The sequence below is a fragment of the Malurus melanocephalus genome, unplaced genomic scaffold (genome assembly GCF_030028575.1).
Source record: "Malurus melanocephalus ecotype Western Australia unplaced genomic scaffold, MMel_1.1 scaffold_278, whole genome shotgun sequence".
NCBI lineage: Eukaryota > Metazoa > Chordata > Aves > Passeriformes > Maluridae > Malurus > Malurus melanocephalus.
The window spans coordinates 841,146-867,487 of NW_026623510.1; the positions used below are offsets into that span (position 1 = coordinate 841,146).

General features: G+C 40.3%; 1 protein-coding gene across 2 annotated transcripts in view; it reads left to right on the forward strand.

Annotated features, from left to right (window-relative positions):
* RSPRY1 (ring finger and SPRY domain containing 1) overlaps positions 1–26,342 on the forward strand; it is a 37,087-nt gene that overhangs the window by 1,719 nt on the left and 9,026 nt on the right. Inside the window, exons 1-11 of one of the 2 annotated variants that reach the window (XM_057376353.1) lie at positions 6,139–6,202; positions 9,563–9,742; positions 11,735–12,230; positions 15,146–15,198; positions 16,617–16,729; positions 19,300–19,426; positions 20,756–20,814; positions 21,171–21,237; positions 21,882–22,013; positions 23,359–23,474; positions 24,245–24,388. In XM_057376353.1, coding sequence (XP_057232336.1) covers positions 11,884–12,230; positions 15,146–15,198; positions 16,617–16,729; positions 19,300–19,426; positions 20,756–20,814; positions 21,171–21,237; positions 21,882–22,013; positions 23,359–23,474; positions 24,245–24,388 — 1,158 coding nt within the window. In that variant the 5' untranslated portion in view covers positions 6,139–6,202; positions 9,563–9,742; positions 11,735–11,883. Of the gene's footprint in view, positions 1–6,138; positions 6,203–9,562; positions 9,743–11,734; positions 12,231–15,145; positions 15,199–16,616; positions 16,730–19,299; positions 19,427–20,755; positions 20,815–21,170; positions 21,238–21,881; positions 22,014–23,358; positions 23,475–24,244; positions 24,389–26,342 lie in introns of those variants that run through there. The other variant, XM_057376352.1, reaches the window with a different exon arrangement.

The following is a 26,342-nucleotide window of genomic DNA, read 5'->3' on the forward strand; positions in this document are numbered from 1 at the left end:
GTTCTGCTTTGCTACTAATTTTCTGTACATCCATCAGTGCCGTGAGGTTATTGTCCTGTGGAGACCTACATCCATTTGTGTACTGTGACTTTCCCTTGTTTACTTCCTTTGTAAAAATTTTTGCTATTTTCTTGCTAAACCATACAGATTCTTAAACATTGAATACTCTTATCACTAGGAGTCATCTGAAATATTCCCTTGCATCTTGTCTCCTGTTGGACCCCTGTATTTGATTGTGGATTTGCAGAGGACTRTGCATTCTCAAAGCTTGTCATATTATTTTAATGGTCTGTGATGCTGTTAAATGTGTTTTTGTTTTGCATTTATCCAAATGCACAGAATTGATCTGTTCTTTGATCTAAATCTGGCCGATTCTTCTGTAAAGCGCTTTTGCCTGTGTGTCTTTGTTCTCTGCCGAAGTCCACTCAGCAAAAGGGGCCCTTTCTCCTCCTGGCACCCGTTCCTCTGTCCCTCCCTTTAGGACATTGCTATTATTGCTTTGTGCCCCAATCTCTGCTGTTTGTTCCTATTTTTAGGTCTGCTTGAACAGACTGTGTATTTCCCGTGGTGTTCTCTCTTTCAGATGAGCGAAGCACAATTGTAGTTGCGTGATCGCTTCTTGTCTCTCCCCTTTTCATCCAGACWTTCTCTTGGGGTTCCTGCTAACTGRAAGTTTTCAGCTTCCCCTGTCCATCACTTGAGTAGGAAGCTCCTCCAGGGTATTTTACTGCTGTGTTTTGCATTCTGCACAATTCTTGTCMTAAGTYTTGCTTTGCTCATGTTTATTAGCTTAGCCTTGGTTGTTTACCCACTGTTGATTGCTGATAGACCTAATCCAGTTTGTCCACACACTTCCCTTATCACCAGCTGTGATTCCACTGTGTGCTTGTGGGAAGGTGGGCTTAATGGTTTCCCTGAGATCTTTAACTTTCCTTTTTATTCACTTTCAGCCTCCTATACATGGAGTTTAACTGCAATGCTTTGTGGTAGCCACTCTGGTATCTTACTCTGTGGCCTCATAATTTGGTGATCATTCTGTGGCTCCCCTGTTCTCACTGATGCATTATTCTGTGCTTTTCTTAATGTTCTTTTTTTCTTTCCTCTTAGAGGGACACGATGGTTTTCTGCACAACCCTGCAGTGCTCTCCCTTGGTACATTATCAGTGTTTTTGCATAGGAGGTCTTGGCTCGCAGCTCATTTCACTTGTTGTGAGCCTAATGCATAGGGCTGAAATAGATCACTTAAAATGTTTTGATTCCTTCTTGTAAAGGAAGGCATCTCTCATATTCTGCCCATCGGGTAGAATCAAAGTCAGTTTTCTTCAAACTTTTTGTTTGTTTGTTAAAAATAAGGAATAGCAGGAAGATATTTAGTAGCATAAGCAGTAAGTGATAAAGGCAGTGATTTGTCATGGAAYTCTTACTGGCCTGTAATCCTTTAGGTTTCTTCATTCTAATTTCCTTTCATGTRATTATTTCCCCTACCTGACAATTTGCTGTGYTTGGAAATGTCCTCTATTGGTTGTGTAGTTATGTGGTGATATCCTCACAAAGTGGAGCAAGGCTCATCATGTGCACTGCGTGGCTTCCCTCTCAACACAGTGGCAGCAAATTAAAATGCTGTCACCTTGTAGTAAATTGAAGGCAAGCTAATGTCATTATGTTTGTCCTGTTCTGCTCCATTATCAATATGTTGTGTTCAGCATTTCAAACTGTTTTTTTTGGGTTCTCTTCCTCTATTGAACCTGTGATTGCTCAGTAGACTTTGAATTTATTCATTGCTTTAAAGCAGTGCAGGCAGTGGTGCTGTGCTGGGATTCCTTGTCTTTCAAGGATCTCATGTGCTTCATATTTCCTAGTGTCTTGACAATATATTTTATTTTCCTTCTCTGTGTGTGGTGACTGTAAAGTTGGCATTGCAGGGCAGTGGCTGTACCAGCATGATCTTTATTTCCTTTTCTATTCTTCATTATGYTGCTGAGGTCTAATAAAAGTCAAATGTTCACACATGACTCATGAGGTTGCGTGACTGACCAATGCATCACGATCTCTCTTCAGCAGTGCTTGTAATTACCTGCCCTTGATCTACCATTACTGTGACMAGACTTGAGCTTTGGAAGCACAGCTCTGCTATGGGAACTTTGGGTACTGGCAGTCCAAAGTCTGGGATGAGGTGCTGCTCCTTGGTTTTTAATGCATGTTTACTAAAGGGAATTCAGTGAGTTGCCATGATCAGTARCAAGAAATCCATCTTTTTCCTAATAAATCTCTCCCCTCAGGGAAGTAGTGGTTTCTGAGCATATGAAACACAACTGTAATTATTTTTCTCCCTTTCAAGGGCCTTTTYTCTCATAGGAAATGCTTCCCTTCTTCTCTTAGTATCTCAGTATCTTTGYTAGATGTGAGAAGGATGAGTGTCGAGGACATTTTGATCTGAAGTGYTGGCATGGGTTTTTGAATTGCTGCTTCAGTGCATGTGCACAAACTGATAAAATTACWGCTTCAGTCATAGGTTAGAGGGCAGCTGGTGAACTGCACTGTTCATGTGTATCTTATACCTTCCTGCAGACAGTGGGATGTGCTAGAAAATCATACTGAAAAAAGGAAATCCAGCAACCTGCTGACACTTTTTTTTTTTTAAAGGCAAAGCTCTCTGGCATGGAGCAGGCTTAGAATTGTTCCCTGCTTTTAAAAACATTCACTTAATGGGGAATGAGGAATGGTGTGTGTGTGTGTTTGCACTCAAACTTGGTTAATGTATCAGCCCCAAAATAAAAGATTTTTTAGAAAATATTAACAATAAGTGAGCTATTCTCTCTTCTGAGCATGACTCTTTTGTAACATTTCATGAAATGGTGTTTAAATGTAATTATCAAAACAATTTATTCTTAMTTCTCAGAAAGTAATTACAGAAGCCCCAGGTGACTGAGACTTTGTGTTCCTGGTGCTATTACAGGATTTTGAAAGCCTCTTAAATTGTTTTTGAGCTTTCTGCCTTTTTTTGACTAACTTGGGTGCAGAGTCTTGTATTAATCATATTTAGACTGCCTTGTGAGACACGTATGTGCTCATCCTCTTCCCACTTCCTAACCCACCTGTGCTTGTCTGAGCCGTCTCTTGGGCAGTCAGGCCCCTTCTTCTTGGCCACAGGCACACTGACCAACTTCCTCTGGGTTTCTTTGTGCTGGTGGAGGCCCTAAAACACTGTAAGAAAATGTGCTCAGTGGTTGGAGCAGGGCACCTGTGAGACCTGGCAGAAGCACTTGTTACACGTGGCTGGTTAATCCACACCAGGATCTCTCCTGCAGCGTGCTTTGCTGGCACATTTGTAGCAAGGCAGAAAGGAAACGTCCTGAAGGCAGAACCTGAAGAGAYAAATGGGAAGAAATGAAGCTGAGTTCTTGTGTGGGTGGGTTTTTTGTTGTTTTAAGTAGGTGAGATAAGGGGGTTCCKGTGACCTGCCCAGAGCTGTGCATAAGGTTCAGTGTTCTTCAGCTCTGGGAGCCCCAGGTAGTTGAGGAATTGTGCTTTCCATGAGTGCTTCCGAGGCAGGTTTGCTAACCTAGTGACCTACATGTTGTTTTGGACTCGGATGTCAGTCTCTTGAGCAGCTGTCACTGGATCCACWCACGGGAGGAAAGAGAAGGACATTTCCTGCACTGCCAGTACAGTTCTGAGAGGAAGAGCAGCCAGCTTTCCGTGGCTGACAGGGAAGGCCGCAAAGGTGACTCTGAATTTTGGCCACTGAAATGGCTCTCTGATCTCAGGCCATTCTCTGATGCTGCTTGAATTATCAAGACATGGAACTTCCTTCAGCCAGTTTCTAGACACTGTCTGCTCTGTGCCCTGCTCGCCGARGCAGTTGTCAGACAGCTGACAATGCAGGCTTCCAACCAAGGCATTGCCGAATTTTTCAGCAATGTTATCACAATTTTACAGTGAAAACAGTCTYTGGACGTGTGAATTTTATGCATTCGTAATAGCTTAGTCATGCTGTGTAGCTGGGCTTAGTTTTGTGGTCTACAGCAGGAGGCTGTTCTGCTTTCTACAGAGGAGTGCTGCACCCAATGTTCCTCTGAAAACAAGCCCAACTCTGAGTTAGAAGATAAAAAAGCACTAAGATTAGTGCCTATCTTTGAATTAGAATTTAAAAAAAGCACTAAGATTAGCTTATGTATGAGAAACAGCCAACCTCAGGGTAGCCACTGTTCAGGCTCAGTTACATGAAGCTGGTGGTTTGCTGACAAGAATCTGCCCCTGCTTCCAGCAGTCTCTCCCAGCACCTTCCTGGTGCCCAYAGTGTGATAATTTGGATGCCTCTGTGCTGGCCCTAGATCTGGTTCCAGGGGCAGGACRACACTGTGGCTGRGCAGCTCAGTCTCTTGACTYGCCCCTCAAARTGCTTTWGTGGTTTAGATTTTGCTCATGTACAAGGTGCTTTAAATATTGCAATTTATAAGGCGTTGATCTCTGTGTGACTTAAGAGAACTCTTTCATTGGTTTCTGCTGTAGATAAATCCTTATCCTTTTTTTTTTTTTTTTTTAAATTTTGTATTTTCTTTGCCTTTCTACACCTCTGCTTGGTAGCCAAAGAGTGACTTTCCTCCCAGCGTGGTCTGTTCTGGAGTTTCTTGTGGATTGTTTGGGAGAGGTTTTGGGGTTTTTTTTGTTTTTTTTAAATTTAATTTTGAATCCTGATGTCATGAATGCTTTTGTCAAAATCGTGTTGTTGATAATGCCTTTAACTTTCTGGGCAGCAAGGAAGATTAACTTGAATTAATTGAAAGAGTTATTTATAAGCCTCCAAATGGATGTCTGTGCCAAAACTTAATAGGGTATAGCTAATCGATTTTATTTCATGTACTTGTATCCCTGTAGTTTATAGGATTAGTGTTCCTTGCCATCTACAGGGYGTTATCTTTATCTTCCTGCCACTTTTGAAGCAGTGCATTATGCTCTGCTCCTTAGGCAACTGCTGAGCTTGTTGAGCTGTGCCAGGCCACGTCACCCTGCTGGAGGCACCTCTTGTTCAACTTCACTGGGCTGTCAGATACCTCTATCTCTTTAAAAGATCATTATCTCAGAAGTGCTTTCATCTGCCTYAAAGCATAACTTAAGCTCAGTCTCTGATAAGAAATTTAATGATCCGTCTGCAGCTTGGGGAGCTGAGGAGCAGGAAGCGTGATCGATACCAGCGTTGGTTTAGACATGAAGCTGAGGTTTTCTGGAGGCTGGAGTACAAAGGACAGTTCCACCTAAATGATTGTGAGATGACAAATGATGACCTCTGAGATGGGGAAGCTCAGAAGGTGGTAAATGCTTTAATTTCCCATTCAGAAAGAAAGCTGAACGGTATGATGCCTGACATGTCCTGAGCAATTGTGTCTCTATGTCTGGGGGAAGGGGAAAACTGCAGGGAGGAATCTCTACCAGGCCTGCTCTGGAGGAACTCATTTAAGTGAGAAAGTGAAGTTCACTCTAAATCCATGTTGCAATTTTAGTGTTCCTGTACCAGCTTAAGAAAGGGCTTTAAGGGAAGTGAAAAGACAAAGTAGTGCAATGTGCAAATGGCTATAAAATCTGACTTTCACAGTGCGCCTACAGAAAAAGAAACTATTGTGGTGGTTAGTATCTGCTTCTTTCTCCTTTGACTGTTATCACAGCAAGTCAAACAAGAGATCAGATCCTCCAACTCCTCTGTGTTTGTGAGGAAGATTAATTACCTGGAGAAGACACCAGGGTTAAAGCCCGACTATTTGCATAAACCTTGCACAACCCTGGGTTTTTTTCACTGAGGAGCACTTGTGCAGGAGCTGGAAAGCTTTGAGGCATGATGAACCTCCCTTTCTGCGAAACTGGCACGCTCAAGGTCAGTCTGCTTTCGGCTTGGGGTGCTCTTGCTACAGAGAGAAAGCAACCGACTGTGGTAATGGCTTTGTGAAACGCTGCATGCCAGTAAAGGCTGCTTCCCATCGAGTTTTGACACTACTCTTAATCCTCCAAGGCATTTTTAAAGAAAATAGAATTGAATTAGGGGTTTGCTTCAGATTACACAATATGGTGGTTGGTTACCACATGCAAAAGAACCAGCAGGGTATTTACTCGCTCCTCCCGAAGCCTGCGGTCCCCTGACTGCGTGCTCTGCGTGGTACCACGCCGGACAGCCARCAGCTCCTTCTCTTTAGTTGCACAAGTCTTGCAGGTGAGGTTGACTTTATATGTTAATGGCATCTCCTGAGAAAGTCTCCATTTCACATTCCAGTTGTATGTAATTTACTGAAAATTCTTGGTTTTCGTTACTATCCCAATCATTTCAAAGTTGAAAAGTCTCCTTGTTATARAAGCTTGTTTTGTAAACAGCCGCCTTCTTCCTCTTATTCCTCTATCAAAGTTGATTATCTTTCAGCAATTCATAGCTGTGTTTCCTTCTAGTTTGAACTTTCATCTGACTGGCATCACAAGTATTTCCATCTCTTCCTTTTTAGGAKCATCATCTCTTTGGGAAAGAAACGCTGAGGAAATATTTCTAATTATTTTATCTCCTTAATAGGAAACTGCTGGCCAAAACTCTCACAGTTTTGCATTTGAAAAGCTGTCAGCTTTACTGTGTGGTGTGTTGATGGAGCTCCTGTGTTACTCTCAAGAGGAGAAGTCACTGGCCTTACTCTTGTAATGGTGGCAGAAACTGGAAAAGTGGTTTTGGTAGCTGAAACCCTCCTTGTTTAGGTGCATGAGGGGGTTTTGTTTGCTTGGCAGTGCACTCCATTTCATGGAAAGAAGCGTCATTTTCCATCATGWGKCAGTATTATGGTTGGCTGTAACYGAATATTTGAGGGGATGAATCACCRGCTCTTGGGCTGCACATTGCAGAGMAGTGATCCCAGTGCCACTTGGAGCCAGCTCCTCCACTGGTGTGCTCAGTCAGATGATCCAGAGGAGGCCTCTCTGGGGCAGGCAGGTGCAAATCCACTCCCATGGCATCCCTTTCAATGGATGATGATTTCATCCTTCCYGCTTGGACTTCCAKWCRTGGCAGGTTGGTCAGCYTGWGGAGCTCRTAACTCCTTTGTGCATCCATGCATKWGCTTGAGCCTGCCRGGAGAGCAGCTGCTTTCTGTGTTGGGGATGGTGCCAGTGGTCAGTGGAGGTGTGTGTGGGCACAGGAGGCTGCAGCTGGCAGGGCTCCAGCTTTTCTGCCATGCAGGGAATGCATTCTGCCCCAGCAGCATCTGATCCTGGGGCTTTGTTTAGAGCAAGATGTGCCAGGGCAGCCGTTCARTGGATGTCCCACAGGGGCTCTCTGGGGCAAAGGAGATAGCAGGCACTGGCATTCTGTGCTGTTTGGCTMGAGGTATCAGTACCAGCTACTTCTTATAGAATAAAAACTTGTGTTTCTATCATAAGCTTGGCAACTTTGTAGTGCTGCATCTCAAAGTAACATCTGATAGTTGGAATTCAGAGGGAATGGATGGCCTGTTGAGAGGAAGGTACTGGCTGCTGCCTTTACCATTGCTTGCACTCAAAGATGTGGGGTCAAGTTTTTATTAAACTAMCATTTCAAAGTAAAATAGAAGTGTTATCACTTCAATAAATCTGGCTGCTGTTGTGGTCAGCTTTCATAGTATTGCTGCCTTCCGTAATTTGCCAAATAATATTCCTCTGGCAAGTGCGAAACTGCTCGGATGGGGTTTTCCAGTGTTGTAATGTATGTGAAAGGCACAAAATCTAATCTTGGGAAAAGAGTCACAGCTTTTAACATGGAGAGCCTGTTTTCTTTGTGTCCTATAGCTTAGCTCCTGTAGGTATTGCCATGCATGGCTGCTGCATCTGAAGACTTGCAGATCTACTTTGACTTGCACAAATTTTTTCAGAAAATGATGTTTGCATGATGTCATTGGAGCCGTAACAGGAGGAAACAGACTTCTGTTCCAGCAGCCTTCCAGGGAAACATATCTTTATTCTTGTGCTGTTGCTTAGATGACTTAGCCATTAGCTCACAACATATTTGGGTAAGAGAGTTTTGATGGGATGCTAAAACAAAAAATGTAGAAGTCACAAACCACACTAAACCMTCCAATAGCACAACTTTTAAGAAAACACTTTGATTTAACAGTTGGTCGTGCCTTTATAATGGAAATTTGCAGAGACCCTTGGCTGTGTAACTGCTGAAAAAGAATTTCAGTGGATTATGAAAGATTAGTCCTTTTCCTTAGCTTGTTTTAACAGCAAAATAAACATGCAGCCTTTGTCTCGGGAGACTGAGCTTTTGGCTCTGGGGCTGGGCACTGGGAAGGAGCCTGTGGGTCTGTTACGCTGTTGAGTCTGGCTCAAAGCATCTSTGCCAGGTGAGACAGGAGGCTTAGCTCAGCCTGTCTCCATAGTGCTCCGGTGTTATTCTTGTTATGCACCTTGAATTTTCTTTTTACAAAGTCTTAAAAAATCCCTTTTTTCTTTTATTCTCAATATTTTCAAGTTGAGTGTTAGGTGTTTTAGGAGTAAAAAAAAAAAAAAAAAAGGTTTTTCGAGTCCAGCTTTTGTTAGGAGCAGGGATTTGTGAAAGTTAGGTTTAAGGTTAAATTTCAAAATATCTTTCCATCTTTGTGTGGAGAGATTTTTACCTCTTCTTGAAGTGATAGCAAATTTTATCTTTCATGATGTGTGAAATGCTTTTGGTTTTGTGTTTTGGCTGTGCCATGGGGTCTCTGAGTTTGGRTGGAAGTAGAGTTACCACTCCTGTTCCCTACTGCATTACCTTTCTGCAGCTGACCTGATGTTTGATGTCTGCCCTCTTCAGCAGTGGGTGAGGGAGTCAGGATGGCCACTGGCAGCCTAAAGCTAAAGGTTTATCTCATTATAGTATTGTAAAGATGTCCTTAAAAAGTATGGCAGCTCAAATGCAATCTAGTACATTACTGTTYGTTTAAAAGTTTTAAAAAAGCTTTTCCTTTGCACTTTGGGACTTTTCTTTYTGCATTTGTCCTCTCTCCAGACAAGCTGGTTTGTGAGCAGATCTGTWACAATCTCTCCTACCTTGTGTTCCTAATTATTTAGCCTTTCAGTTTGTTTGAGGTTTGACAATGAGCTCCTTGTATGTGATGGTGAGCAAGAGCCAAGTGGGTGCTGTCAAACCCAGCTCTTTACTAAATAAGGGGAGTTTATCCTGTCACTTCTCTTTTCCTGTTATCTAATCTACTTTTATAGTGTACTTTTATTTTCTGCTGTGTCTACTGGAGGGTGATCTGGAGCAGATATTATTGCTTCTCTTCTTCCTGCAAGCAGTAATTTGAGGTGAGGAGTTGGTCACTGCTCTGCACTTGGTGCTGTGGTGTCTGGAATATCAAGGCTGTAAAAATGGGTTGGGTTTTCTGTGTCTGTGTTTAGTCCTTAAGCTTGAGATGACAAACTGGGTTTTGAAGCCTTGAGAGAATTCCCTCTGTAAAGGCTGGATATAGCTGAAAATAACAGCAGGGGTTGATGTCATGGCATGTGTAGGGAGGAGGTGGAGTACATCTACCTTAGATGCAGTTTCCAAGTGAATTCTTTCTTTTCCCYCTGTCCTCAGGGACTCCTCAGCGTGGTTCCTAGAAGGGAAGGCAGAGTCAGGAATGACTCACTGCCCACCATAAAGGCTGACAGAGCGCTGCCTTTTCCAGATACGACTTTGTGCCCTGGAGACCAATCCACTTCTGCTACAGCACTTTGTGAGCATCCTCATCCATTCCTGAACCAAGCAAACTTACAGGTGAGTTATCACAAATACTTGTTTTTAATAATGCTTTAAGTTGTCAGGCAGAARAACCTGCATTTCAATAATCAGCTTTAATCTTGACATATGTCTATTTTTTGTTTCTTTAGGTAGATTCTTACTCATTGCTAATCTCTAAAATACAGCTTTTACATTCTTGTTTTGATGACARGATAGATTCACAATGTTAACATTTCCATAAGTTACAGAAGAGCTTTATTCAGATTCTAAATCTGTAACAGTTTTACATCTTAGTTTTATCTTGCTAAAATGCCCTTAAATGACCCAGATTCATAAATACATATTCCCTAGGAAGACATGTTTTGTGTTTAACATAACTAGCTCTTCCTAAAATCAAGAAATTCATTTGAACCAGTTGTGAACTTAGACAATTCTGTTTGAGGTCCTTGTAATCTGCACTGGCACTTCTCATCTGCCATGAATCCCTGACTGAGAGGGTGACAGCTGTATTGGATGGAAGGGCTCTGAGCCTGATAGCCAAACTGCTTAGGGCAAAAGGAAAACATGATGTGATGCTGAAGCCCTTTTAATGATCTGTGGTTTAGGAATTTCTTGAACAAGAAGTCAAGATCTTGGGATTTTTTCAATAAATATCCCTTGAGGAACTGATTTCAATTTTTCTGAGTTAGCCTCCAGTTAATTTCTTAATACTGAATGTTTCATTGTGCTAAAGGAAGATGATGTGCTTCAAACTACAGAAGAGCCTGTGAGAGCTTAGCTGCAGTGCTTTTCCAGTGACAGCTGACATCCCAAGTCTTGCTCATATGACCAATGTCTGGCTTCCCAAAAGCTGCTGTGATCTTGTCCCAAATGGCAGCCAACAGTTGCAGAGTTGYCAGTTGGCTCTGATGGTGGGGCCTTTCAAGTTTGAAAGGTGTCAGCTCTCTTTGACTTTCTTTTGATTTTAAGGTGCTACATGTCTGCTGTTAACGAGATTGTTTAATAATTGAAAAATAGTAATAACCTATTACAGGATATTTACCATACCTYCTAGTGTAAATGTGAAACTTGATCTTGAAGGGATAAAAGTTACTTGTTTATTCTGACATGCTTAAAGTGTATRAGCAGGGAAATTACATCTTTTGTAGGGTTTTATTTTACCTGAGACTTAATGTTCTATTGAAATATGCCCTATGGCTTMAAACATTGTTATGAAACAGGGCTTTGAATAATTTTTGTCTTGCATTTTCAAGTTAGTAATTGGGAGAGATTGCTACTGGGTCTGTGTGTGATCCAAACCATTTGAATGAAGAGCAGAAGAATTGGTCTTTATTCCCCAAAAGGGAAGACTGGTTTGCCACTAGATCCAAACAGGCACACAACACCCATTTCAAAATCCCAGTCAGATTTGTAGGCATTAAAATGGTGTCTCTAATTCCTGGTTACTTCAGCATAGGTGCTGCTTTGGGTGAGAATGCAGGAGATGTAGGCCTTTCTGAAAATGGGTGTTTATGCACGGGTGGATTAAATGGTTCTCTGTTAAATCTGTTRTTCGTTGAGATAAACCATAACTGCAAGATTAGTTGTTTACAATTTTGTGTATTTTATAGTCTGGAAACATTCCTGATGTGCAATGAGAACCTGTAGTGTGCAGCTTTATTGGGGTGGCATAAGCCATATGTCTCTGTAAAGGGTAAATGAAACTGCTTTGTTSATACTTAGCATTTAAAGGGTAGCAGCGTGCTAGATTTACTAACAAAGTTGTTCCTCTGCATTCAAAAACCATGGAGGAGCTGGGGAGTAATAGGTAATGTAGAAAGGAATAGTGTGTGGGYGAGAGCTCCTTTCCAAGGGAACTTCCTCCTCCTCCTCTTCCTTCCTTTCCCTTTCCCCACAATAGATTTCAGGTAAAGCCTTGTTTCTTAGGTGCTTTATCCACCACAAGTGATTGTGTTTACTAAAATAGGAATTCCTCTGTTGTTCATTAGCAGTAGTAACACTGACTCTTGTTTGGCTTTGCTTTTTCAGACCTCCTTCTGGATGACCAATGTGTGTTTCAGTGATTCTGTGGACAACTCAGTCTCCAWCTTCCCACTTATTCCAGCTGGTAGCAACATTTAGAATGCAAAAAGATCACAACACGGGATCACACAAACATTTCTCTTAAAACTTTCTAGATGATTGTAGTTGCTTTGGTTGTGTTCTATGCTAGCAGAAGCCTTTTCCATGGTCTGCTGTTGACTCTAGAGCACCACATTCCCCATTTCCTGGGAGCCTTGGGGSCTGGCAGCATGGGAAACTCGTGTGTTTGCCGTGACGACAGCGGAGCCGAGGACAACGGGGACTCTCGGGGCCGGCAAACGGAGAACAACAGAGCACACATCCCTGAAGCAAGGAGCCACCCAAGGGACCCTGTCCGTCCACCCAGGAGGGGTCGAGGGCCTCATGAACCAAGAAGGAAAAAACAGAATGTGGATGGGCTGGTGCTTGACACACTGGCTGTAATTCGGACGTTGGTGGATAAGTAAGTACCTCCTCAAGGAATAGTTCAACATGAATGAAAATGTTCTTGTCTTCTCTCAAACCGTGGCTCCATCCTCTCACCTGAGGATCTACACCTGACCCTCCCTGAAGCAGCCGTGTGTTTCCATCTGGAGGCTTAGGAGAGGAGCACCTTTCCTAGGTAAAAGAAGTAGCTCCTGAGTGCCCAGGTAGAGGCTCTTCCAGGAGCTGAGGAGCTTTCTCACAGTTCCTGCATGGGCCTACACCCATGTGGGATGAGGAGAGTTCTCAGGATTTYTTACCTGGCACAGATACACAGTTTAGGAAGCAATAAACACTCCAGAGTTTGGGAACTTCTCTCCTAAAAATYGGTTGTTGTGCAAGTTTTCTGTTYGCAGGCTGTATTTTACTTCTTTGGRAATGGTGAAGCAAAATAGGGAGCTTTGATCTTTGCTAGCCTGGATAAACAAACTGAGGTTTTCTTCCCAGTAAAGTCTGACTACTTTTTAAAGATCACATGTTATGACTGCCCAGCTCACAATCCCAGTATTGCATTCCTTGCATGCTCAAAGCATCCATTAAGGGTGTGGGGGATATTTATGGGCTCATCCTTCTTTTTTGGGGGGGGTTTTTTTATGGTTTTGTGTTGCTTTCTACGAAGTTTTAAAAGGACCTTAAAAATGATGGATTAGGTTAGCTCATCACCTTTTGGGTTAGGTGCAGGCTAGGAGTTGGAAAAACCAGAACTGAAGGAAAAATGCTGTTCCAGCCTGACAGCTGGGGTTTGAGTTTAAGGTGGGTGAGGCTCAGGGTAAGTGAGCCTTGATTCATGTACCTGCATCAACTCTGGAATGTGCCTGCAGAGGAGGAGTTTGCCTTCCTGCTGTCAGTGGCTTTAAATGGAAATTCCAGGACTGATGTTTTTTCATGAACATTTCAATTCAAGGTGTGTGTTTTTTAACAGGTTTTATTTTGTGTTCTGTCTTCGAATAATTAAGTTAACATTTTTTAAGTCTCTGCCTGGTCTCACATGCTGTCCCCTTTCCCCCAAGTTCAGCTCCTTAAGCTGTTTCACAAYGCTTTTGTGCACAGTTGATCCTGTTCCTGTGGGTCTTGCAATCAGTTTTGTAATCTTGTAAGCACTTTCCTATGCTACTGAGGGACAATAAGCACTTATTATTTTGCTGCCCCTGGAGTCCTGTTTCTGACAAATTCCTGAAGCTACTGTATTTTTGTGGGGGATTTTATACAGACAATAGTGAAATACACTGATAAGCAATGAATAGTTGCTTTCCCTGTTTGCTGTTTATTTTTCTTGAGGTTCATTTTGTTTCATTGCTGTTGTTTGGTTTTATCAAATCTCAAAGTTCTTACCCAAAATATATCTGACAACTGATGTTTTTTCTCTCATATCTAGAGATTGCTGAGTTCTAGAAGTTTAATTTCATAAAATCAGAAGAATGAGTTCTAAATTTTGGGGCTTGTATGAAAAGCTGCCTTGCAAATTAAGAAATTACTGAAATGGCTGGTTTTTTTCAAAATGAGGAAGATGTGTTCTGGAGGGGATGTTTGGAAATTAAGTGGTTAAAATGGCAAATCAGTGGGACAGGACTGTCTTTTACTCAGTGCCAGTGCTGTGAATATCTACTACCCATAACAAAATTAGAAATTTTGCAGACAAAAATCTCATCCTTTTTTATCACAGCCTATTTGTATTAATGGTTGGGATTTTTGTTGGGGTTTTTTCCTCCTTTCTTTGAATTTTTATATCCTTTCTCCTGATGGAATTCTGGCTGTAGTACTGCACTTTTTTTTTTCCTTCTGGGCAGATTACCTTCCAGAAGAAARGTAAGTATGCTTAAAAAAAACAACCCAACTATTCGTTTCAAATGTTGTGGCAACATAAAAATGGGTTAAACTTCACTTTAGCATTTTCTTSTGGAAATATTTAAAAACATGTYCACYKTTTTGYGAGATTAAAATAAAAAGACATATTTACATCATATGTATTTCATCAAAGCTGAGATTTTTCTCTTCTTTGTAATTAATCTCTCAAACTGGGTGGTTTTATTATCTCCACAACTAATGTTTGTTGAAATTTTCTTAAAATTCCTCTGTATTTCACCTTTCCAAKTWCTTTTCAGAACTRTGTGATAGRATTTTAGCATGGAACATAAARTCTAAARCTGGGKTTAGTTCRCARTGCCTAAGGAGCACTGAATTAACTAYTTTAGGGCATGCTGCTTGATAAGCTTTTCTGGTCCTGAAGGTACTTACTGAACAGGATTTTGGGCTCTTCCTTTAGGTACTTCCACTGCTCAGATACACAGCTGTGTCCATTTTTGTCCTTTCTCCAGCAAACTGGTCTGAGGAGCTGATCTATTGAACTTTGTGGTTTTCATGTTGGAAAGGGGGTTGGGTTAAATATTTTCTGTTAAACTGCCTTAATTATTTCTTTTAACAGCTCTTGCTTGAAGACTGTGATTCTGTTATGTGGTCTCCCTTTAAGTTGTATGATTTTTYTTTTWWWWTTTTMWKKTTWAWWRRRRAWTTYYKGGGRRAAAAAATCCTGTTGAAGTGATGCCCCTTGTGCACTTTGTGACCTCTGACATGCAGTGCCTTGTTAAGTATTGTAAGGCACCTGCTAATGAACAGCACCAAGCCTAAGCAAGATGTTCAGCTTTTAGATGTGCAGATGTGGAACACAATTTCACTTGTCAGCTGTTGCAGACCTGCAGATGTTGATGTTGAGCCAGAGAGAGGCTCAAATCCCATCTGTGTTTCATATCTGAAAATGACATTAACAATCTGCAGCCTGTGTAACTTCCTTTTGTTAAATGGTTACTGGATTTGTTTTCTGTCTGTGTATAATCATTTTATTCAGTGTATTACGTTGATGATTGTGCATAATTTTGATCTGTGTAATATCTCTTTCAGTGACCAGGAGCCTCCTTATTCAATGATCACGTTGCATGAAATGGCAGAAACAGGTATCGAGGCATTGTGTGGGCATTTCAGTTGTGACTCCTSAGCAAAAGAAATCAAACCAACCCCAAGCCCCTCTTTCTTTGCAAAGMAAGATAGATGCACACCACAGGGTGTGTTAGGATGTGCTGTAGCTCTGGGGATGTGGGATCCAGAACACAGTTCTGCCCTTCAGAGCTTCGCTGAGCTCATTGCATTGGCCTGAGGTTTTTTTGAACTCCATTAAACTTCCCACGGGAACTCTCCAGAAGCAGCCAGTGGATGGCCATGAACACATTTGGTGGTGTTAAACCATGAGCCACAAAGAATGGCTGTTGGCAGCTAAGGCAGGAACAACCTATAGTTGTACATAGACATGGGCTAAGCCCAYGTGCTCCAGTGTCAGCCAACAGCACTTTCTTTTTGGTTTGGGTTTTGCTGATCTTAGACTTCTGCTTTATTGATGTGTTTGTCCCAACCCTGTCCCTGAGTGCTCCTGCAAGACAAGCTGTGTTTGTGCAAGGGCTGTTTTATCTTTGCTGCAGTAGGAGAAATTCTCCCAGCTTAAGCCTTCAAGCAAACTTCTGGTTTAGGTGAATTTTCCTCTCTCTGCATAGTAGTGTTGGTACTGGTCTTAGGAAATATATTTCTGTTTWAAAGTAAATTAGTCAGCCTGGTTAGATATTACAGCAATTCAATAAAATGTTATTTCATGGGAATGTGCTAACAGAACTCAAACCCCAATGTGTTACTGCTGTGTTGTTGTTGAAGGGAGCACTGCCTCTTCAACCTCACTCATCTGTATACAGATACAGACTGTCTTTATTTTCATTTCTAAGGGAACTATTTTCTTATAAATCCAAATCAATTTACTTTATTAGTAATTTAACATCTTCTGTGTGAATTATTGTTAGCTTGCAAGTAAAMACCCTTACTACTCATTCAACAATGGGAGGTGTTCCTCAGGAAAACAAGTGTTCTTTAAACCAGTAAGCAAGGCACAAACTCACCGAGTTTCTCTGAGGGAACTGAGGAAGAGTGGTCTGATTCTGGTTAAAAGAAATATTTCCTCAGTATTGCTGCATATGCAGCATTTAACACTTAGGAKTTGACATTGGATACTGAACTCTTGAGTATCACATTAGAACCATGAGTATTCCTTCCTAATAGTGGTGGGAACTAAAGGATGCTCTGGCCTGGGCAAGACTATTTTTCAAGTAGTAGAGGTGTTTACCCAAGCTGCTATAAACTTTTTCTTCCTTTAATTTAAGCTTCTAAACGACTTCAAACTAAGACAGTGATGTAAAAAGCAAACTTTTTCCCAAAGTCTCTAAGCTCATTGGACAATTTTGAGGATTTTTCAGTTTACATTTAGGAATGTATTTTGAACACTTCTGAATTGCACTGTTAATTCTGAGCATGACTTCTGTTTTGTGGTTGACAGATGAAGGCTGGTTGGAAGTTGTCCAGTCTTTAATTAGAGTTATTCCATTAGAAGATCCCCTGGGACCAGCTGTTATAACGCTACTACTTGATGAATGTCCACTGCCAACAAAAGTGAGTTGAAAGCAAATGTATTTATCTGTGGCTGAACATTTTTTGTGGCTGCCACACCCATGATCTCTTTGGGTGGGTTTCACCAGTGATGCRTGACTGATAGTGGTTCAGAAAATGGGTGTAACATTCAACTTTGAGCAATTTGGGGTGACTTGGTGTCTAAATGCTAATTAATGCTAAAAGCATTCCCAAAAAAAAAAGATTAATTTGGTTGATGGGGAAAGAAAAGAGATCTTTGGGTTTTGACTGCTTTTCTTGCTGCTCTCTTGTGCCATGTGGTACTTACACTGTGCAGGGAGGGTGTGCAGGTGCTGCAAAAGCTGCACAAGTTCTGCCCTTTTGTTCTTATATTTGCAAAACTGCACTTTTAAAAGTCACTATTGAATTTGTTCCTGCCCTACACATGAGGAATGCAACACAAATGGGTGTGTTAAGCTAAACAGATGACATTTTTAAACTATGAAATATTTGTATGGGGTTTTAGCAAATGAAATTGCTTTTCTTTTACTGGCCACTAATCTGGTTTTGGGAGGAAAGATGACCTGAGGTGTTCATGCTGTATTGGTTCAGGTGTGTAAGTGACTGCCTCAGGTGTTTAAGTTGCTAAATGTAATGTTTGTACAGAGAACTTGTCTGTCTTCAAATGTTTGTCATGATTTCTTCAGAAGTGGATGATCTCATCWTTGCAGCTTTCATTTCTCAAGCTCCTGATGCTGCCAGTTTTAGTCTGCCATTGGTGTTAGGGATGTCAAAAACTGGTTGYATCTATGGCATAAGAATTGGGCAAGCTCTCAAACTACCTGAAGTGTGCCTCTAGTGCCTCTAGTCTAGTGATTACAGTTATTTGAGACTTTTAAATAAGAGAAATGTATTATGCCTGTCATACAGACTGCTGAATTATTTTGAGAACAAAGCTATGACTAGAACCACTGTCTGCTTCAAAAACAAAATCAGGAAATGGAGACCACTGCAAATGCACCATAGGAAGAATGATTTTGGAGTTTTTGTTTGGCTCTGCAATGTTCTTGGCTATCAAATGATCTGTTTTTCAAAASCCACATGACTTACTTGGGTACTTTTAAGGAGTTTGCTGTAAAATAGTTGACCTTATCAAGACGAAAGGAGTGAGGTGTCAGTTTTTCTGTGGTACACAGTGGATTTTCCTGTGTAGTTTCTACAGCACGAGGACCTGCAGCTGGGGGTTCTGCTGGCCACATGCAGCCTAGTAAAGTGTGTGCTGCTGTTCATTTTCTTTCTATACAGGATACATTTTAAGTTTTTTGTCTTAAGGATTTTAAGTCAGTGCCTCACTTCTCTGACAGCTGGAGGACAGCAGCAGGCTGTATTTCATTTTCTTTTATTGCAGGCTATAAAGTCCATAAAGTTAAAAGGGCAGTGCAGTAAACTGTTTATTCTRTAAAGTATTTATTTAACTCAAAATAGTTGATCTCTCTGACAGTTCTAATAATGGCTAAAAGCAGTATCAGAATATGTCAAGAGTCTAATTTTAGTGAGTCTTTTCCATCCCAAATCTGTAGCTCAGTCATTCTTTCTTCTTTCTCTGTTCTTTCCACTTAGCTCAGTCCTGTTCATCAGTTCTGTTTTTGTGGCTTTCCTTTTAAGAGCATAACTGCATTTCAGTGTGATCTCTGTACAGACCTCAGGCTCTAGCATGGTCAACTGATTTGAGTGTGGCTCAGAACACAGTTMAAAAAAACACATCTATTCAACTTGAGCAGTGCTCATTTCTCCTCCAAATGGCCGCTGATGACTTCAATATGAGGAGTTCTTCTATTTTAATTAGATCCTTGCCTGAGATTATGCAGTTTCAATCTGAATCAGCTGAAACTTTCATGAAGTCTGGAAAGTTGAGGWGGATTTGGAACTTTTCAGGGTGGGGTTCTCCCCATGGGATGATTTGTGCTGGCTCTAGATTAACCCCTAACTACCCTGAAAATGCAGACTRTGCTCTAGACCTATCTTGAATTTCATCCATACCACACTGCCTGAGCAAAATAAGTCAAAGCATGGCATTTTAGATTTATTACTTCCATTGGTTACTTCCTAAATTTGTGTGACTCAGAAAACCACTTAAGCTCTCAAGAATTCAGTTTGACATCCTATAAAGCTGACAACATCCTAAATTTATGATGGGAATGTGGGGTATTTTGATGGGGGGCATGTGTCTTTATACCTGAATTCTAAAATCTGAAACAGTCCTTTTCTTTTGGAAAGGGTGTGAGTTTTAGAACACTGGAGATAGATCAGATGGCAGTGATGCCATGTGTGCTAATTGGTCCCTGTTGCTATAGGGAGCTCATTTAGGAGTGTCCAGAAGTGTCCTGAGCTGTTGATCACAATGACTGAAATCTGGTGGTAATTTTAAAGTTACAACTCTTGGGTCTGTTGAACTTTTCTTCTCATCTGTCCTTCATTATCTTCTTATCTTAGAAGAAAACCACCCCATGCTGTCTGTAATACGATGCAAAACAATCTTTTTAACAATATTAAACTGGGGGAAGCTGTATCTGTCAGTAATGTTGAAGAGATTTCTGGTTTTTCTTTTGCAGGATGCATTACAGAAGTTAACTGAAATATTGAACCTAAGTGGAGCTGCTGCTTGCCAGGATGCTTGTCACCCTGCCAAGCACCGGAACACGACTGCAGTGCTCGGCTGCTTGGCAGAGAAATTAGCAGGTAAAGCCCTGGGGTTCTGGTTTTCCTCATGGCTGTTATTTGGCTTTCTGCAGCACCTTCTGTTTTAGAAATCACGACACAGAYTAGGTCAGAAGTATTTCTTTAGAAYTGAATGATGTTCTRCTTCGAGGGGGTACCAAGCRTGACAGAATCTGGTYGATTCAAATGTCSGAATGAGCCATTCACAAATCCTTCTGATGTGTGATTAGTGACTGGGAATCACTGTTTGTTRTATTGCCTTAATCCTGGTGATCAGTCTCTTCTGCAGATCCACTCTGTGAATTACTGAAGACACATCTCTAGAGTGTAGGCAGGAGTATCAAGYTAGTGGTTTTGGAGTCTGTATAGAAACAAGAATGAAATATGCTTTTTCCAATTGGCATATCTTACTCTGTTGTAGTTAGCAGAAGAGATTCCCTTTTGTGTTGCTTAAAAAAATTGCTGAGATTCTATTTTAAGGGGACTTTTCATATAGAATTTTTATTTCCTGACATTCCTAGTASAGTGTTAGAAATGGATGATTAAGTTTCCTTCATGCTGAAATAGAGGAAAAAAGTGGTTGTCCAGTGTCACCTATTGATTATTAAGAACAAATTTCTGTATTGCTGTCAAAAAACAAGTAAAGATGTCTGGAAGTATTTTCGTACTGTTAATATTTCTAACCTATTATACTAAGTCAAAATGAGATACTGTATCTACTTTCATTTTAGTGGGCACAGATCTCATTGTGTTAGCTCAGGGCAACAAATATGTTAATGAAATATTGGAACTCACTTCAATTTTTTTAAAGTTTGTAGATGCCAAAGTTTGATTCCCTTGTGTCTCTCTTGATTAAGTGGACACTATTTCAGGGCTTTTTAAAATTGGCTGCTTGCTCTGGTGCTGCTGCAAACAGCATAATTCACTATCAAGCTGGCTCTATCAGATGCTCAGTTTTGCTTATTTTGAGCTACTGATAAATGGAGCTGGTCTTTACACATTCACTCTGGAAGTAAAGGGGAGACTGTCTCTTTCCAAAAGTAATGAGCATGAAAATGTTTGGTGGAGGCTGCTGGAGTCTTAACTGCAAAATCTCAGAAGCGTGGCTAGAACTTTGTACCCACTTAGAGCAGTGAACTGAACAGCACTGTAATGTGCCAGTAACTGTGTAATTATTAGATGTACACCAAGTATTTTACTGGAAACAATGGTAATTGTTTTATATTATAGTTTTGCTTTGCTGTGAAGTTCTTAGATGTTCTTTAATTTGTTACCTTGTGTTTAAAAGATCTGTGGTGATGGGTATGTGGTGGTTCCCATGGAGGGATWTCATTCCTGATGTTCTTGCAGGTCCTGCAAGCATTGGCTTACTCAGCCCAGGCATATTGGAATATTTACTTCACAGCTTGGTAAGTGTCTTTGATCTTTTTGTGTGTGTCTGTACATAGCAATTATAATGCAATGTTTTTATTATTATTATTATTACTGTGAAAAGTTATGTGTCGTGTCTGCTAAATATCTGTAGTGTGTTACRGAAAGCTGAGATTCCACAGCCTGTGGGATCTCCAKCCTTGGAGATAATTAGAAGTCAGTGAAACAAGGCTCTGGGTAGCCTGATCTATTTGAACCAGCYCTCCACAGGAGGGTGGAACAGGAACCTTGGAACTCCTTTGAAACTAAAACTTTCTGTGACAGACTTGCAGCTCTTCTTGCCCACCTGTGCTGGRTATTTATTTAATAACTTTTTCTTGCTGCCCATATTTAGAACTTCCAGTCCCACCCGACAGTGATGCTTTTTGCACTAATAGCACTGGAGAAGTTTGCACAAACAAGTGAGTATTGGCCTTGTACTGCTCTTAACAGTCACACTGTGGCTTCTGCTGCATGATTGTCACTTGCTTTACCTGATCACTTGAGAGCATGAGTCTGGATTGGTTTTGATTGCTGTAGTGACATCCCTCTACCCTTCAAAACCCTTGAGATATTTRCTGAAACTCATTTTCCTTGTTAGAAATTGCTATAGAAGGACTTGTGGCATTTGTCACTGAAATAAATCTGTGTTAGAGCTGGACAACAATTAGGATTGGGAGTTTGTATGCAGGAAAAAAATATTTTTTTCTTTAATGATACCCTCAACCACAAAATCTTAGGAAATTTACTGGAACTCAATCCTCATCCTAGAAATTACTATATAATGACTTATGACGAGACCTYTGTTACTTGAAAAGAAATAAATTGRTATTGGAGAGGTGRAGAACAGCTGTGATTGGTCTCTTGATGATGCAGCTCTGTGCTGAGAGTGGTAAATCTGAATGAAGATAATTCTGCATCTGCTGGGGGAAAGAATTTCCTGGTGCTTGTAATACTGAGTTGTAGTTGTGTTTAGGGAGTTCTACTGCATTTGTAGGATGTWACTATTTTTAACAAAATTTATCCCTAACTTACAGCAATAATTTTTTTTGCTCTGAAATTGCAGGTGAAAATAAAATGACAGTTTCTGAATCGTGCATTAGTGACCAACTGATCTTGCTGGAGAAATGGACAGATAATCCAGACTACTTAAAACGCCAGGTTGGATTCTGTGCCCAGTGGAGTTTAGACAATCTGTGTAGGTATAACAAAGGATGGATTGATTTAATAGTAATCACTTCTCCAAAGAGGTGGAGGACTGCTTTGTGTTTGTTTCATATGTTTAGTGTACCTAAATTTGTAATATCTCATTGAAAAAGAAAACCAAACCAAACAAACAAACAAACAAAAAAACCAAAACAAACAAACAAAAAAAGAAAAACAAACAAAAAAACACAACCACCCCAACAAATATATACAGGGTAATTGTATGGAAAGAAATTTTTGGCAAGGATAATGTTATTGAAAGGAAGTGGTTTGTGCTCTGCAAGTTTGGAGCTGCAATGAAAATTCTTTGCACCAATTTCCTGTAACCCACACTTCAGCAAATGGACTGAGTGGTTCAACAGAGCAGCTCTGTCTCTGTGGAACATCTGGATTGCTCACMTGTCCTGATGGTCACTCCTGTGGTCATTCCCCAGTCATGCATTAGCTCCAAGAATTAACTAAAGACTTTTAAAAGTAAATATACTTTCTGATTTTTGTGACCAAAMGTGAAAAGTGTTTGGCAAAGCATTTCTCTAGGTCTATCTTCTGGATGACTAAAAATCATTGAATTTGCTTGTTTAGTTCTGATTTCAAGGGTGCAGCAGCTCTAATGACCTTGTATTTTCTAATGCYTTTTAGATAAATTTGGGTAAAAGGTCTGTTGGGCTTTAGGGGCTTTAGTCAGCTTATGGAAAGCCAATGTCAGCTGTCTTTAGTAAATGTCTGTGTAAGTGTTGTAGCAAGTTTGGGTTATATGAAGGGTCCTGAGATAAGATTTTTGACTTGTAAATTATCATGTGTGTGCCAGCAATTTGACACCTGGCAAGACAAATACTTCTGATCCTTCCATGTGGAAAGAGGAAGCAAGGGAAAGAGAAACTCTTYGCTAAAGAAGCTCTAAGTTCCTCACCTAAAACTGAGAGAGTAAAAATCCTTGGTTTCCCCTTCTTCCTCATCTCCAAATCTGTTCCCCTGTGATGAATGAGAAAGACTCTCCCCACTGAATATACAAATACARTGGTAAATCCCGAAACTGTGGCATCTTAGTGTGAACTTGGATGCCTTCCATTTGCCTGTGGTTTTCCTGCAAGTACTAATTAGATTGTGGGAGCTCTAGTCAGAGGCACAGGTCATGCTTTCATGTTTAGAGGGTATTTAACACACAATGTATTGGAATCTGTTTYCATGCAGGCAAAAGGTCACTGTTTCATTCAATTATGCCAAAAATTACATGAATCCTGGAGAGATTATCAGTGTATGAAATCCTTAAAATCAAATTTTGCAGCAGCAGTAACTAAAACTGGTTGGGTTTTGATTTTATTTTATTTTTTTTTCAGTTTTAAAAGAAGGCAGGCAGTTTACATATGAGAAGGTTGACTTGACCAACATTAGGGCTATGCTGAACAGTAACGATGTCAGCGAGTACCTGAAGATCTCACCACATGGATTAGAGGTAGGAAAGTCATGTTTTCAACCTGAAAAAGAGGCTGAAGAAAAAAGCAGGTTTTKCTTTGCACTTGCTCCTGTGAGTTTTGTAGAATTAATCCAAGTTCTCTGCCAGCTTTGTACAGAAAACTTGCTTTGTCATCAGAGGGTTATAATGTCGCCACACTGATTTCAGTTGTAGAAATGTTCACACTAAAATAACACTTGTATCTGTGCCCCAAAACTTCAAGGAAGTGAGGAAAATTCTTAAGAGTCAGATGGCTTTTCACTTTGTGAACAGTTTTAGTCAAAATATCATTCTATTGTTTGTACTGTCTTGTCTTGAAAAGCTCATAGCAGTCAGATTTTTGTCTCAGCCAAATGGGGTTTTTTTTCTTTCCTCTGTAACTCCTCCTAAAAACTTGTTTGACTACTTTGAGATGAATTTTCATTAATTAGCATTGAATGCCTTCTTGTTCTTCGTTCCAGGAATCAGTTAATAACTAATGATTTACGTTTTCCTGTCCTGGTTGTCTATTCTTTAGGTATTTAAATTATTTCTGTCAAATTTCTACTTTTTTTTTTTTTGTCTGTGGCTTAACCACTGTACAATTTTCAGTCTTGCCCACTCACTAGTTTGTGTGACAACTACTGCTATAAAGAGAGGTCACTTTCTGTCTGGAATGCCTCTAAAATTATGTTAGTATATTCTTACATGCAAGAAACCTATCCAGGGAAGAAAGATGTTTGTTTGAATGCTAATTTTGTAGACACTGAGGTTTTTTTTTGTTTTGGTAGGCACGTTGTGATGCTTCATCCTTTGAAAGTGTAAGGTGCACGTTCTGTGTTGATTCTGGAGTCTGGTACTATGAAGTTACAGTCGTTACTTCAGGAGTGATGCAGATAGGATGGGCAACCAAAGACAGCAAATTTCTCAACCATGTGAGTACCTGTAATGTCATCGAGCTGGTGATGTAACATCACTATTTTTCTTCTTACAACATCTGTGAAAATAGCTCTGGTTGTTCTGTGCTCGTAACTGAGCTCTTGTTTGTTCTTAGCTGTGCTGAATTTGGTGGTACAAGAGAAGTCAGTATTGTCCTTGCTACAGACTGACACTKTTCACCCAAGCCATGCAGAGCTGCAGCAGAGACAGCTTGTTGTCTGCTTGCTGTTGTCTGGAAGTTATAGGGTACTTATTTCTTGTAGCATAATCTCTTGGAAATTCTTTAGATAACAGCAGTTACTGTCTGGTTTTGGAAGTAAACAATAAGTCACTAAGAGCAGCAATTTCTCATGCACTTTTATACAGGTCACCAAGCAGYTATTTGATCATCCTCTTTAACACATTTTCCTGTTAAATTAACTTTCACAAGGGAAATAACTCAAATTCACTCTGGATAACATGGTATCATTGGACTTGCRTGTAGCAGCAATATGGTACAGTCTGGGAATGCACAAGATTATTTTAATTAAAAAAATAAGGATTACAAAAAGATTAAACCCTCTACCTTCTTGCCTTGAGAGCACAGAACAAGTACACTGTTTATTTTATGGTTTGCTTTACTGTCCTTCTCCTCCAGATAATCTTGTATCTTGGTTCTAAGAATTCTTCCTATTAATTACTTTTAAGGTTATGTACTTGCTAGCCATTACAGCAAAATGTACCATGTGCACACGAAGTCCAAACATGGAGATGTTACTAGGTTTTTTTACATCTTAAATCTTCTTGGTAACTCAGTATAGTGGGTAGAAACTTTGTAAGCTTTTTTTGCTATAGTATAACTTGTTTCAGTATTTCCATAGTAAGAATAATGATTAGTACCCAAAAAACTTGTCTACTTCAGCTTAATTTTCCATGTTATCAGCCTTCCAAATGACCATTACAGTTCACTGAAGTGCAAGTTAGAATTTTAGGAGAAAAGGTATGTTAGGCCTAGCCTAGTGCTGCAAATGGAAACAGTGCAGGGATTCAAAGTTGACACTTCTACTGCCTAAGCTTGACTAAGAAGTTCACCTGCAGCCCTTCTCTGTTGTTGTAATTGCATGGCTTTCTGTTCCTTCTTGGAATTTAGTTTAGGAGAAGAACTATGTATCTAATGTAGAGATCAGCAGTTAAAACTGCTGATTTCTGATTATTAGAGAAAAAAAAATCATTCTGCAGCTGAGTCAAATAGAGAGGCTAATATGAAAATAGGCCAAATACATACATGTGAGTAAATATTGATTGTGGGGGTTTGAGAGAAATWCATTAAGGAGATTAAACAAACACCAGGGGCAAGAAACCCAATGGAAATGCAAGAGTATCTTCTCTCACCATTTAACTAAAGTATTCCTGTGAGTTCRGAGGTCTTGCTTCATTTCTTCTAATTATTCATGGAAATAGCATTGTCTTCTGCTGATGTATAACATGCACATACCTTTGTGTCACATCCAAAGTCCAGCCCCACATTTTTAGCATAGAATTCAAGTATGATTTAAGTAAARAAGATAAATAAACCCCACACAAAAGAAAAAACCCAACCAAACAAAAACATCATGCAGACCTGTGCTGAGCACAGTCCTTGTAGACACTGAGTGTAACAGAAACTGTTTGAAATGAAAGACCATGTGTCTGCCTTTAGACTGCTAAGAGGCTTAAAAGATTTTTTTTTCCACTTACTGTTAAGGAGCTTGGTTATGTGCATTTTTCTGTGTGTCCTGTACAAGGTATGAAAATGGGAGATGTCACATCTCTGAGTAKGATGATTTTTCTGTTGCTGCAGCCRTTTTGCTGGTGGCCAAATGCTGCTGTTATTTAAGTTCATCAGGTGTGTACCTGAAATACAAGGACATTTTCCTCTGGGTATGTCACAAACACAGCCCTCAGAAGCCATATGCTCTTTATTTACAGCAT